At 43.1% G+C, this 15,288-nt stretch overlaps 1 protein-coding gene across 4 annotated transcripts in view; it reads left to right on the top strand.

Moving 5' to 3' along the window:
• Nucleotides 1-11,405, top strand: part of elmo1 (engulfment and cell motility 1 (ced-12 homolog, C. elegans)) — a 370,865-nt gene extending 359,460 nt beyond the window's left edge. For all 4 annotated transcript variants that reach the window (XM_072509748.1, XM_072509746.1, XM_072509747.1 and 1 more), the window contains one exon: nucleotides 10,433-11,405. In XM_072509748.1, coding sequence (XP_072365849.1) covers nucleotides 10,433-10,633 — 201 coding nt within the window. In that variant the 3' untranslated portion in view covers nucleotides 10,634-11,405. The remainder of the gene's footprint in view (nucleotides 1-10,432) is intronic.
• Nucleotides 11,406-15,288: the final 3,883 nt, after the last annotated feature.

Genomic DNA, 15,288 nt, shown 5'->3' with positions numbered 1-15,288 from the left:
GGCCATTTGGCCCAACCTCTCCATGCCTGTGTTTATGCTCCTCTCAAGCCTCGTCAATCTTTTATCGAAATCCATCATCGTAACCATCTATTCCCTTCTCTCTCCAACTCCCAGGAGGCAGTGAAACCTCCATAGTATGTGTGTAAACCCAGCCTTCCAGGTTTTCGAACCGAAGTTCATCGCCCTGCCCTACAAACGCCTCAGAAAACTAGCTCAGAGACCTGGGGCGGGATTCTCCCATACCTAGCGGAGAGGGGGGTTCCGGCGTAATGGAGTGGCGGGAACCACTCCGGCGTCGGGCCGCCCCAAAGGTGCGGAGACTTCCGCACCTTTAGGGGCCAAGCCTTCACCTTGAGGGGCTAGGCCCACGCCGGAGTGGTTTGCGCTCCGCCGGTTGGCGGGAAAGGCCTTTGGCGCCACGCCAGCCGGGGCTGAAAGGTCTTTGCCGGGCGACGCATGCGCGGGAGCGTCAGCGCCGCGCATGCGCAGGGGAGGGGGTCTCTTCCGCCTCTGCCATAGTGAAGACCATGGCGAAGGCGGAAGAAAAAGAGTGCCCCCACGGCACAGGCCCACCCGCGAATTGGTGGGATCCGATCGCGGGCCAGGCCACCGTGGGGGCACATCCCGGGGCCAGATCACCCCGCGTCCCCCCAGGACCCCGGAGCCTGCCCGCGCCGCCTTGTCCCGCCGTTCAAAAGGTGGTTTAATCCACGCTGGCGGGACAAGTATTCCAGCAGCGGGACTTCGGCCCATCTTGGAAACTTCTTATTCCCAATTGTAAATCAGAAATGCAAGAAGCTGGAATCTCTGGTGGCGGAGACTTCCGCACACGGCGGTGGCGGGATTCACGCCAGCCCCCCTACGTTTTTAAGTTAGTGATACTAATCTCTCATTCAGATCTTTCTGAAGCATTGTCTGTGTTTCTCTATCACGTTTAAGCCTTCATCCTTATAGAGAATCTCCACAAAACATCTCTGTCACTGACTTTACACTCGAGTGTGCTTCCATATGCCTTCCCTAATTTACATATTGCCATAGTTTGTGGTACGATACAAGTAAATTTGTATAATCTTTCAGTGACAGCAGGTAGCAATAGCTTAAAGCCAATAGGTTTCTCTGCATAGCATTCCATCTACACTGATTCGAAAGCCAGAATTATAGTTTGCACTTCTGTCCAGTCGAAGCAGGTTATTCTCTGCGATATGCCACATACAGAACCATCGTGGTAGAATTAGTAGATCACCAACTGGATTTCATTGCACTATTGAATTGAGCAAGCATCTCTAACATTGAAAAGACAGTCCCCCACCTCCCTCCAACATTAACTTTTAATTCAAAAAAATTTAAGAGTAGAAGTGATGATTCAAAGCTATGATTGATCATTGAAATGCATGATATAGAAATAAAGCTGCCTACCTCAACTTAAATATGTTTATCCTGACTTGGGCAATGACAGTTAACTCTCAGGTGACTACATCGCTAATGGGTTATCTGGCTCCTAACTCTTGGGACTGAGCTACATACTTGGCTCATTCAAGTGAGGCACCGATCATATCTACACCTAGGGTATGCACCTATGCTGGGCTGCTCCGATAAAGAATTCCTCCTGAGATTGAAAATGCTGTCTTACAACAGAATGATCAAATGTAAATTCTACTTTGAAAGTTTGGAGACGGCAGTTTGATTTTGCTACTGTGGCTCCCACGAGCTTGCTTTTGCAAAGGCGATGGGGCACATAAAGTAGGTTGGGTGGCTAACCCACCACCATCCCGCCCATCCCCGAACATACTCTTATAATACGCCACGTGGATGCAAATAAATCATTAAAGATCCATTAGGCTTGTAAGAAAACCTATTGACCTGGATAACACGCATTATAGAGCTCATGTGGGCAGGAGTGCGCAGGCCATTTTTTAATGACCTACGTGAAAAAAACAAGGGAAGGAAAGGGAGCAAACCCCCAAGGTGCCACCCCATCCCTTCCTTCTGCCTTACAAAACCCAGTACTGAGATCTGGCACTGCCAGCGACCAATCAGATTGCCCCCTCCCCCTCCGAGGGAGAGAAATCCCTTTCCCAGCCACTTTAGCCTGACAGTAGAACGTCATGGCTGCAGAACAGGGTATGTGGTGGCTTGTGGCCTACTTTCATGCATGTGGGGAGGGGGGATGCAGCCCAATGGGTTCCCCTGTCAACCTGGAGATACTCAATAGAGGGCGCTCACTAAGCCTTCTGGGAAGGAGCTACAAATATGGGAACAACATCCTGGAAAGGTATTGGAAACTTCTTATTCCCAATTGTAAATCAGAAGTGCACGAAGCCTGAAATATAAAGAACAAAGAACAGTACGGCACAAGAACAGGCCCTTCGGTCCTCCAAGCCTGCGCCAATCACGTATCCTATCTAGACCACCTGCCTGTATCCTTCTATACCCCATCTGTTCATGTGCCTATCCAGATAAGTCTTAAAGGTCGCTAACGTTTCTGCCTCAACAACCTCACGTGGCAGTCCATTCCAGGCCACCACCGCCCTCTGTAAAAACTTCACCCGCACATCTCCACTGAACCTTTCCCCCCTCACCTTGAACCTGTGCCCCCTTGTAATTTTCATTTATGCCCTGGGAAAAAGCCTCCAACTGTTCACCCTATCTATACCCCAAATAATTTTATAAACTTCTATCAGGTTGTCCCTCAGCCTCCGTCTCTCCAGTGAGAACAATCCCAGTTTATTCAATCTCTCCTCATAACTAATACCCTCCATACCAGGCAACATCCTGGTAAACATTTTCTGTACTCTCTCCAAAGCCTCCACGTCCTTCTGGTAGTGCTGTGACCAGAATTGGACACAGTGTTCGAAATGTGGCCTAACCAACGTTTTATATAACTGTAACATAATTTTCGAGCTTTTATACTCGATACCCCGTCCTATGAAGGCAAGCATGCCATATGCTTTCTTCACCACCATTTCCACTTATGCTGCCACTTTTAAGGATCTTTGGACCTGCATGCCCAGATCTCTCTGTGCCTCTATGCTCCTGACGATTCTGCCATTTATTTTATAGCTCCCACCTGATTTGGATCTACCAAAATGCATCACCTCCCATCTGTCCGGGTTAAATTCCATCTGCCATTTCTCTGCCCAATTTTGCAGCCTATCTATATTCTGTTGTATTCTCTGACAATCTTTATAACTATCTGCAACTCTTGCAATTTTAGTATCATCCACAAACTTGCTAATCAGACCCGCTACTTTTTCTTCCAAGTCATTTATATATATTACAAAGAGCAGAGGTCCCAGAACTGATCCCAGCGAAACACCACTTGTTACAGATCTCCATTTGGAAAAACACCCTTTCACTGCTACCCTCTGTCTTCTATGGCCAACCCAGTTCTGGATCCATCCAGCTAGTTCACCCCTGACCCCATGTGATCTAATCTTTTGCACCAGTCTGCCATGGGGGACCTTATCAACATAGGTCACCTGTTGCCTTTCAAAGTATGCGAGGGGAACTTTGTGGAGAGAATACAAGAAGGAGCACTGCTTTTAAATAGTATTAAATTTCAGCAATTGAAAGATTAACTTGAAAGTTATAAATTATTAATTCCATAACTTTTGTTGGATGCCATCACTATGTGGGAGCACCAAAGAAAGATCAAGCAATTTGCCAGTGAGGGAAATGGCACCTTCTTGTTGACTTCCTATCGGCTGGTAAGAGTATCATTATTGGAGTTCACAGATGCACATCACTGCCCATCGCCTTGTTGATCCAATACCCATGGAAGCCAGGGAAAACCAGGAGTAAATTAGTTAGATATAAAGGAAAATCTTTATATTCCTTCCAAATAAGGGAAATTCTGTGAAAGTTTATAACCAGGAAACTAAAAGTGCTTCAATATCTGAAAAATTTGTTCTTACATTTTGGTTCATTATTCAAGAGCCACGAGTTCCTTTTAAATGAGGCGCAGTCTTTACAAATAAGTAGCCTTGAACAAATATACTCTGACACATTCATCACTATACTGACCAAATTATGCACTGACTGACTATTAATAAATCAGAAAACTCATCATCCAGGTCAGATTCATATTTGAAGTCAGATTTTGAGACAAGAAAATATCATAGAATCAAAGAATCCCTACAGTGCAGAAGGAGGCCATTCAACCCAATGGTTGATCCTCCGAAAGAGCGCCCCACCTTTGCACACACCCCTACCACACTAAGGGGCAATTTAGCATGACCAATCTACCTAACCTGCACACCTTTGGACTGATGGAGGAAACACGCGCAGACACGGGGAGAAATGCAAACTCCACACAGTCACCCAAGGTTGGAATAGAACCCAGGTCCCTGGCACTGTGTGGCAGCAGTGCTAACCATTGAGTTACCGTGCCGCCCAAATATACTGACTGATAATTGGGATGGATGGTAAATAGTCACCATATTACAGAAATGATATAAAGAAACTGCAAAAAATGATTTACAAGAGTGTTTCATAACTCACAGGTTATAACAATCAGTATACATGGAAACCTGGAGTTCTTTTCTCCAGAAAGTGAAGGTTGAGGGAGGGATGACCCATCAGAGGTCTTTAAGATTATGGGCTCGATTTAACCAAATGGAAACAAAGTCTCAGTGCCGAGAAACACATGGCTATTCAACGCAACCCGCGAGCAACTTGGCCAGCTGCTTTTCAGGCATAGCGTGGCTGTCCTATGACATGGTTTAATTGAATAGCCAGAGAGAGGATGTTTCCACGGTGGGCAATCCAAAACAAGAGGTTATCAATATAAGGTAGGGCAGTATTTTCACCCCAACTGAGAGGGGGGGGGGGCACATCTGGGCACGTATATTTGTACTTCCAGCTGGCGTGCCAGTTTGCAAATGCCATCCTAAACCTGAGGGATTTTCCTGGAAACTGGATTGGAGATGGAACGACTACCCATCTGCAAGTGGTGGGTAGCATATTAATTTAGAGGTCAATTAAGGCCATAGATCAGAGGCCAACTGGAAATTTGGATAGTGGGAGCATACAAGCTGCCAGGGGAGGTCTTCTGTGACTGGGTGGGTAGTGCTCTCAGCTAACTTTGAGTCCTGCCTACCCGGGTGTACAGTTGTAGCACAAGATGCCCTCTGGAGGGGTTTCCCCTTGTTATGGGCCAGGGTTTAGAGAACCCCAAAGCGTATCATGGAGTTCATCTGACCCACAACTTTTAATAGATTGTGGTATGGGGAGCACACGGCCCACTCTACAGGTGTGGTACAGCAGAAATAGAAAAGTATTTTTTAAAGCAAAACAATGTTTATTCTATGGACTCAAGTTAACCTTTTTAAAACTAACAGTGAACATCTTAGCAACCATTAATTCAAATACAACCCCCAAAGAATACAACACTAAGTAATCCTTTAAGCGTTCCTTTTAACATCCATAAGACTTAAAACACCTTTTATGAGAAGTACAAGTTAAAGTCACTACTGTTATTAGTTTTAAATCACCAGGATCGATTTACAGTCTTTAGATTACAGAGAGCAATTCATACACCTTCTGACTGTGACTGCAGCTATCCAGCTCTAAAAACGAAACTAAAACACACCCTGCAGCAAACAGCTTAAAACAAAAGTAAAAAGCTGACAGACAGCCCAGCTCCACCCACACTCTGACATCACTGATAAACACCCATTTCTTAAAGGTACATTTCTTAAACACCCATTTCTTAAAGGTACTCTCACTACAGATATTTATATACACACCCATTTATAAACACCCATTTCTTAAAGGTACTCTCACATGACACCTCCCCCCAAGAAAAAAAAATAAACCATCAACTTCAAGATGGTTTCATTTTTCACCTTTTCACTATCCTTTAAGAAATGCACACAGTAAATGTATTTTTTTTCGTTTCAAATAACAACACACGCAAACAGGTATAATAATATCGTCCATTTTTCTTTCATTGTTCTTCCTCCAACTGAAACTGCTTCCGTTCATCACATTCGTGACAAAGCATCTGCTATCACGTTTTCTTGTCCTGCCACATGTACTATTTTTAAATGAAATGGCTGCAACAATAAACTCCAGCCATGCATTGTTATTCCGGAATCGCTCCAAAAACGTCAACGGATTATGATCAGTATATATAATGGTGTCAGATGGATTGCTGGTCACATAAATGTGAAAATGTTGCAAAGCCAGCACCAAACTCAAAGTCTCCTTCTCAACCGTGAAATACTTTTACGGTAATAACACTCTGGTATCCACTCAGATTCCTCTTCCGTGTATGCTTTCTGAAACATCCGTTTTATTTCTGCATCTTTCCTGTTGTAACTCCGCCAATTTTCCCGAACTAAAAATATCCGCCTCATCCTCCACCTGTTCTTTTCCAACTATCTGGGCTGGTATAGCACAGGGCTAAATCGCTGGCTTTGAAAGCAGACCAAGGCAGGCCAGCAGCACGGTTCAATTCCTGTACCAGCCTCCCCGAACAGGCGCCGGAATGTGGCGTCTAGGGGCTTTTCACAGTAACTTCATTTGAAGCCTACTTGTGACAATAAGCGATTTTCATTTTCATTTCATCTGATCAAAAATCGTTTCTGATAATTGCACTTCAACTTCATCTTCACTCTTTGATTTATCCTCTTATCTTAACCTGTGACTTTGCGACCTTGTTACTACACAATCCGGAAAAATCACAGGATATTCATCCTTCAACACTTCAGTTGTCGGATTTTCCACTGGCTTATCAACCACAGTAGGCATCACTCCCACCTGCGATCCAGCTATATCATTACCCAAGATAAACTGTATTCCTGGACAAGATAGTTTCTCTATTACTCCTACTATCACCTCACCACTCTTCACTGGACTTTCCAACCTTACCTTATATAATTGAACAGTATTCCTCTCACCCTGAATTCCACATATCACCACCTTTTCTGGCAACATTCTTCCCAAACTACATAACTCCTCATCTCTTACCATTAAGGATTGAGTAGCTCCCGTATCTCTTAAAATTGTGACTTCTTTACCTGCTCCTCCTGATACACATGAGTAAACTTTACCCACACAAGTAAATTCTTGAAAGAGATCTGGCACCTTCTTATCAAGCACCTCTTGATCAGGCTGTACAATCTTTTGCACCTTCTTAGCTTCACTTGGGCTTTCCTTTACCACTTTAACAAACCCCACTGTCTTATCCTGTTTTACCTTAACAGCCTTCCCAGTGTTTTTCTTCCACCACCAACACTGTGACTTTACATGGCCTAGTTTATTACAGTGGAAACATTTGAAACGTTTCATGTCTCTTCCACCCTCCTGGATTTCTTTTTTAATCTGAGGTACACTCTCCTTATTATCTCCCATCAGATCACCTTTACTTTTACCACTTGAGTATTTGTCATGTCCCCAGTTTCTATCCCTCACAGGCTGAAACTGATGTCAGAAACCAAGCTTTAATTTACAAACTAATTCATAATCACCTGCCATTTCTGCTGCTAACCTCACAGTTTTAACCCTCTGCTCTTCCACATGAGTTCTCACTACATCAGGAATTTAATTTTTAAACTCCACCAAAAGTATAATTTCTCTGAGAGCTTCATAGGTTTGGTCTATTTTCAAAGCCCTTATCCACCTATCAAAATTATTCTGTTTGATTCTTTCAAACTCCATGTATGTTTGACCAAATTCTTTCCTCAAATTTCTAAACCTTTGTCTAGGCTTCAGGCACTAGTTCATATGCACCCAAGATGGATTTTTTCACCTCCTCATACGTCTCAGATACCTCCTTGATACAAACATTCATTAGCTCTACCTACCAGCTTTGTTTGAATCAGTAATACCCACATGTCCTGTGGCCATTTCATTTGTTTAGCCACCTTCTCAAATGAAGTGAAAAAGGCTTCTACCTCCTTCTTGTCAATCCTTGGCAATGCTTGGACGTATTTAAATAGATTCTCACTAAGCCTTCGACTATGACACTCTTTATCACTATCCTCATCACTATCATCCAACTGTACATTTCCTTTATGCCTGCCAATTATAACTGACTGTCATGTTTCATGGCCATTTTCTGAAGTTCAAACTCTCTCGCTTTATCTTTTTCCCTGATCTGTATCTCCCTTTCTCTTTCTTTTTGTTCTGCTAGGGCTATTCTTTCTTTTCTCCTTTCGTCTCTCTTTTCTTTTTCCTCTCTCGCTCTTTCTTTTTGCTCTCTATCTCTTTCTCTCTCTCTTTTTCCTCTATCTCGTATTCAAGCTGCTTTAATTCTTTCTCATGTTCCATTTGTTTAATTTGTGACTGAATTTTTGCCATTTCCAATGAGTCAAGCTGCATCTCAGGCAACTTTCAATGCTTAGCCACCACCATAATTACCTCATCTTTTCGTATTTTGTCCGGACTGTTAACTGCAATGTTTTTGCCAAATCTAACAGTCTGCTTTTCGTCTCTGCGTGTGACCGTCTCCACCTCCAAAAACTTCTGAACCTCTGAAAGAGCCATTGTCCACAACACACTACCCACTTAAACTAAAATACTACACCTGAAAAGCACCCACAATATGCTCACCCCTCACTGCCTTTAAGTTCACTAAGCCAATCCAATAGATAGACTTTTACCCCCTTGAGCCCACAATTTGTTATGGGCCAGTGTTTAAAGAACCCCAAAGTGTATCATGGAGTTCACCTGACCCACACCTTTTAATAGATTGTGGTATGGGGAGCACACGGCCCACTCTACAGGCGTGATACAGCAGAAATGGGAAAGTATTTTTAAAAGCAAAACAATGTTTATTCTATGGACTCAAGTTAACCTTTTAAAACTAACAGTGAACATCTTAGCAACCATTAATTCAAATACAACCCCCAAAGAATACAACATTAAGTAATCCTTTAAACTTTCCTTTTAACATCCATAAGACTTAAAACACCTTTTACCAGAAGCACATCAGGTTAAAGTCACTACTGTTATTAGTTTTAAATCACCAGGATCGATTTACAATCTTTAGCTTACAGAGAGAGATTCATACACCTTCTGGCTGTGGCTATCCAGCTCTGAAAACAAAACTAAAACACACCCTGCATCAAACAGCCTAAAACAAAAGTAAAAAGCTGACATTCAGCCCAGCTCCACCCACACTCTGATATCCCTGATCAACACCCATTTCTTAAAGGTACATTTCTTAAACACCCATTTCTTAAAGGTACTCTCACATGTAACCCTCCATAAGAGATCCAAAAGCTGGAGCCAATTTTTATTTCAAAAGTCTTAAAAAGTACTCAAAGGGAGCCTCAACATTTTTGTTTTATTTTATTCCTTTCTTAGAGTTACAAGCCAATGTGCAGAGTGGACAGGGCAAGCCCTTAATCCATCTCGTTGCTTGGCCCCCCCCCCCAAAAAAAAAAATTCAGATAGAATCCAATTCATAGTGCCCAAAAAAAGACATACTAGCTCTAAGCAGGCAATTACAGGCATTTTGCCTGATTTCAGGCTTGATATCAGCTAAAAGGAGCCTCCAAAAGATGGAGGCACCCTCTCTCCCTTACCTGCAACGTCAGGCTGCAGCTCCTTGCGTCATGAATAGCTTCCTGCTGGCCCTACATCTTTCAGAACCTGTCCGTCCACCTTAATTGGATAGCAAGCACGGAGTATGGTCAGCAACTAGCCAATCCTGGCAAAATCTGTGTCGGGTGACTGCTCCCAGCAAAGTACAGGGTCAGGACCTGCCTTTCAGCCATTGTCAACCTAAAACAGATAATCCTACCCATAATCGCTAATAGATCTAATAAGGAATTCAGGACAAAGTTCTTCACCCAGTGTAATTAGAAAATGGTACTTGCTACCACATGTAGTAGTTGAGAAGAATAGCTCAGCATCTAAGCCATAGATGCCTTTAAGAAAAAGCTAGGTAAATGCTTGAGGGAGGAAGAAATAGAAGGACATGTAAATAGTGCGAGGTGAAGGAGGATGGGAGGAGGCTGGTGCAAAGCACAAACACCAGCACAGACCAACTGAGCCAAGTGGTCTGTGTCTGTGCAGTAAATACTTTGTAAACCATCCTTTTGTAGTTTTCCTTAACTGGTCTATCTTCCCTTGAATAATACAAAACTTTTAATAAGGAATAACATTTTATTAATCGGCAAATCCTAAAATTTGAAATGCTGAATAGCTGATCAGTGGGAAAAAGCACAGACAATGGAGGATTTAGAATTGCATTATATTGTGTGTGCTCAGCGAGGCTAGCTAATGATCTGTGATGGAATGCAAGAAATGAGGTAAGGTGGCAGCACCGTGACTTTGGTGATTGTCTTATCGTTGATTCTGAAGCTACCTCCTAGAACCTCCAACAGATTCATACAAAGAGTCAGCATTGAAAAAGCAGGAAATGTAAATCAATGAACATTGGGCGTTGAACGTTCTCAACAGCGAAAGTTTCTCTTTCCAGTACTGCGTGTGGACGGATGGGCTGAACGCTCTGCTCGGGAAGGAGATGATGAGCGAGCTGACCAAGAACGACCTCGACACCCTCCTCAGCATGGAGATGAAGCTTCGCCTTCTCGACCTAGAGAATATTCAAATTCCCGAAGCCCCGCCTCCCATCCCCAAGGAGCCGAGCAACTACGACTTTGTTTACGACTGTAACTAAACGGGTGACAAAGCCGAGAATACACTGGAAGCAGCAGTAACTCGAGCTGCCCGCCTCCCTTTATTGTCCTCTGTATCTGCTGCCTATGTACCTTCCTGCTACTCTCTGGCCTCTAATAATCTTGAACTAGACCAAATTGTTTTCTGATTTCTTGGGCATTACTTTATTATTTTGTAGGAAAATGTCAAAGCAATGATGTAGCCACAATGATACCTCCATTGTGTGTGTGTGTGTTTGTCTGTCTGTCTGTCTCATGGAAAATCAGTTTTTGTCCATTCAAGAAGCCAGAAATCAATTTGTTCTTGAGCTATTAATATCTCAAATTGCATTCCCTTTTAAGCTCTGACCCTCCAGCCACATAGTTTGCCTGATAGATAAGACATACAACATGATGCCAGTAATCTCAAAGCTCTTTAACGTGTATCATACTTACAAGGAAAGAGTACATTTCTATCAAACTAAACATATGGTCATGGCTTTGGCTCGATGAAGAGTAAGATACCTATATTACATTTGTGGTGATTTGTGAAATATGCCAAACAGTCAGTATTATGTCAGTATTACGTCATTATGATGTTGGAGAAGAATTTACCAGGAAACATTTTATATATGTAAAAAAAAATAAAGTTTTACCATTTTTGGCTTCTTACGTATATATTTAATGGAAAATGCACGTCCGTGTGTTGTGGAAATGTTCCTTTATAACATTGAAGTATCTTGAGTAAATGTCCTTAAAATTATGCGGTTTACAATAAAATAAGATTTATTACCAGAGTGTGAATTTATTCTCTCGTCACAAAAAAAGGTTGAATTTACAAGGATATTTCATATGCCGCAGTTTGTCCTTTTGGAATAATAATAATATTTTATTGGCCCCTAGTCGCCACATTCCGGCGCCCATTCGGGTAACAGGAATTGAACCCAGGCTAAATATGAAGGTAGATTTTATATTTCAGATGCAGATTTTCCTGTCGATCAGAATCACATCAGGCCTCACAGGACTTTCCAACTATTTTAATTTATAATCCTACCCTTGATGGGTAAAATGGCATGCTCTTGTAAAGTTTCTGCGCATCAGCAGTGGCAGAATCATCAGCCATCCATTTTTCAGGAAGTCCCAAAATGCCAGACAGAAAGCACGTGCCCCCTGCCATATTGCATGAGGACAAACAATGAAGGATCCTGTCCCCAAGTCCGAGGCTGGTATTGGGTTTTTGAATCTACAAATAAGGGACCTAAATCCTGCTTTGAGGTCGCTGCTGCAAGATTAGTTTGCCCTGAGGCAGCCATCACCATCACGGGCAGCATACAAGGACGCCAATCCTAAAGAACGTCAGGTAAAAACATATTGGGCTGGATTCTCCGCCGGTGGGATCCTCCGTTTTGCCGGCAGCGCACTCATGCCCACGGATTTCCCGAAAGCGTGGGGGTGCTCACAATGGGAAACGCCATTGGCCAACTGGCGGGGCGGAGGATCCCGCTGCCGGCAGGGATGCACCGCACCAGAAAATGGGTGCGGCGGGACGGAGAATCGCGCCCAATAAGTTACTTGTCTCTGAACATGAAACTGCGGAAGACAAAAAAGCTCCAACTGATCTCACATGAAACAAACCTCTCGATTGGATTGCTACTAACCCCCCCCCCCCCCCCCCCATGCCACTGGTTTTCCCCATAGATTCTACGATTCTAGTGCTCCAATTTTTCCTTTAAACTATGTTGGAAGCAGACATTAACTCTGCTTCTACCCTCTTTGCAGATAGTGCTTTAGAATCACAATAACTCATTGCATTTAAGGAAAACTCTCGTTCTTTTACCAATGATCTTGAATCTCTGTCCTCCGGTTACCAACCCTCCTGCCAATGGAAACAGTTATCCTAATTTACTCTATTAAAACCCTTCATGATTTGGGCCACCTCTGATAAATCTTCCGTTAACTTGCTTTGCCCTAATGAGAACAAGCCCAGATTCTCTAGTCTCGTCATGTAAGTCAAGTTCCTCACCATGGTGTCTTTGTGGTAAGATTCCTCCGCACCCTCCTCAAGGACTTGATATCCTTCCTAAATTGTAGCGCCCAGGTTTAGACACAATACTCTAATACTCCCATCAGAGATCTGTCCAATGTTTATAAGTTGCTGTGCAACTTCCTTGTTTCTGAACCCAATCTCGTAGATGAACAATGTTCTGCTTCACTTCCTTTCTCCTTGTGAACTGTATTTTCTTTAATGTAGGATATTGTTGAAGTTAATAACAGGTGTTTCTGGATTCAGTGAAAGATTTGGCAAATTTGCCCTGGGATAGTAATTATTTTCATGATATAATGCCACCTCCCCCAACCCTATACAGAAAGTAATCCACAACTCTGCTGCCACTTCTATATTTCGGAGGCAGACATCAATACTGTGCATTTACAAAGCACCTTTCGTGACCACAGGACACCCCAAAGTGCATTTGAGCCAGTGAAGTGCTTTCGAAGTGTGTAGTCTCTGTTACAATGTTGCAGACACGGCAGCCAATCTCTACACCGCAAACTCCCACAAACAGCAAAGTGTTTAAAAAATGGGAGTGAGCTTCAATGGCAACATTTCTGGGTGAAGCTTTGCTGCCTGTGGTTTATGTGGCAAACGAACATAAGGGGCTGGATTCTCCATGATGCACAATCAATAACCTCAGAAACGAGAGCTTATCCAATGGGAACAGGTACATTCTCCACCAATGGTATTCCGGCATTACTAGGTACCGTAATCCTCCTAACACAGACTACCACATTCAGCATGGTTAAAAAAGAGTCCTCGCCCTCTTCCTAGGTCAGTTGGCTTTTCCACCAGCCACGTCTAGGGGTGATGAAGCCGCCACAGAAGCCGAAACCACGCCCCTGGAGTCACAGATGCCCGAACCTCCGCCGACATCACCACCAACCACATCACATCAGGTTAAAGGTTTTACTATTATGAGTTTAAATCACCCAAACGACCCAGAAATGGTCTTTTATGGCAGAAATCCAGCTCACTGCAAACGCAGACACACACAAGCTGCTTTTCAAACTGCAAAACAAAACTGCAAAATGGCTGACCTGACCTCAGCTCCACCCACTCTCTGACATCACTGTTTTCTTAAAGGTACATTGCTTAAACATCCATGTCTTAAACGTACTCTCACATGACACCTCCCACCCCCCAAAAAAATAAACCATCAACTTCAAGATGGTTTAATTTTTCACTTTTGCACCATCCACTCAGAAATGCACACAGTAAATATACATTTTCATTTAAAGAAAACAACACACGCAAACAGCTATAATAATATAGTCCATTTTTCTTTGTTCTTCTTCCTCCAACCAAAATCCTTCTCGATTGATCACATTCATGACAAAGCATGGGCTATCACATTTTCCCATCCTGCCACATGTATTATTTTAAATGAAATGGCTGTAACAATAAACTCCAGCGAAACAGCCTTGCATTGTTATTCCAGAATCGCTCCAAAAACGTCAAAGGATTATGATCCGTATATGTAATCAGATGGATTGCTGGTCACATAAATGTGAAAATGTTGCAAAGCCAGCATCAAACTCAAAGTCTCCTTCTCAATCGTCGAATACTATTTCTGGTGAGAATTCAATTTCTTTGAAAAATAACCAACAGGCCGCTCTAGCCCTTCGTCATCGTCTTGTAGAAGCACCGCACCTACGCCCACATCGCTCGCATCAACAGCCACGTTGAAGGGTTTGATATAATTTGGGATGGCTAACACAGGAGCAGTGGTTAATACAGCCTTCAGGCTGTCAAACGCCTGTTGACACTCCGCTGTCCACTGGAATATGTTACACTTCTTGAGCAAGTCCGTCAGTGGAGCAACCACACTGCTAATATTTGGTACAAATTTCCGGTAAAATCCACTCATACCAAGAAATCGCATTATTTCCCATCGTGTCGAGGGTATCGGAAACTCCCCAACATTTGTTTTCACATCCCGTGGGACCAGTCGACCTTGTCCGATTTTATGGCCAAGGAAAGTGACTTGGGCTTTTCCAAATTCACCTTTGGCTAGGTTTATCACCAAACCCGCCTCCTGAAGTCGATCGAATAACTCCCTCAGATGTTTTAAATGTTCTTTCCATGTCTGGCTGAAAATTACCAGATCGTCGATGTATACCGCACAATTGGGTAATCCTGAAACGACTGTATTAGTTAACCGTTGAAATGTTGCTGGGGCATTTCTCATGCCAAATGGCATAACTTTGAACTGGTATATACAATCTGGAGTCACAAAAGCTGAAATCTCCTTCGCCCTTTCAGATAAAGGTACTTGCCAGTAACCTTTCAGTAAATCCAATTTGGAAATAAAAGCGGATTGTCCCACTTTCTCAAAGCAATCCTCCAAACGTGGGATAGGATAAGAATCCGTTCTTGTAACTGCATTCACCTTTCGATAGGCCACACACAACCGTTGGGTACCATCTGGTTTAGGTACCATCACTATGGATGAGCTCCATTGGCTGCAACCCACTTCAATTTTGCCATTTTTAAGCATACTCTCAATCTCTCTGTTAATCTGTGCCAATTTTAAAGGATTAAGTCTATACGGATGTTGTTTGATAGGAACAGCATTTCCCACATCTACATCATGTATAGCCATTTTAGTACTTCCCAATTTAT

Source organism: Scyliorhinus torazame, chromosome 6 (assembly GCF_047496885.1).
Source record: "Scyliorhinus torazame isolate Kashiwa2021f chromosome 6, sScyTor2.1, whole genome shotgun sequence".
NCBI lineage: Eukaryota > Metazoa > Chordata > Chondrichthyes > Carcharhiniformes > Scyliorhinidae > Scyliorhinus > Scyliorhinus torazame.
Note: the sequence above shows the minus strand (reverse complement) of the source record. Positions and strands in the feature narration are given on the sequence as shown.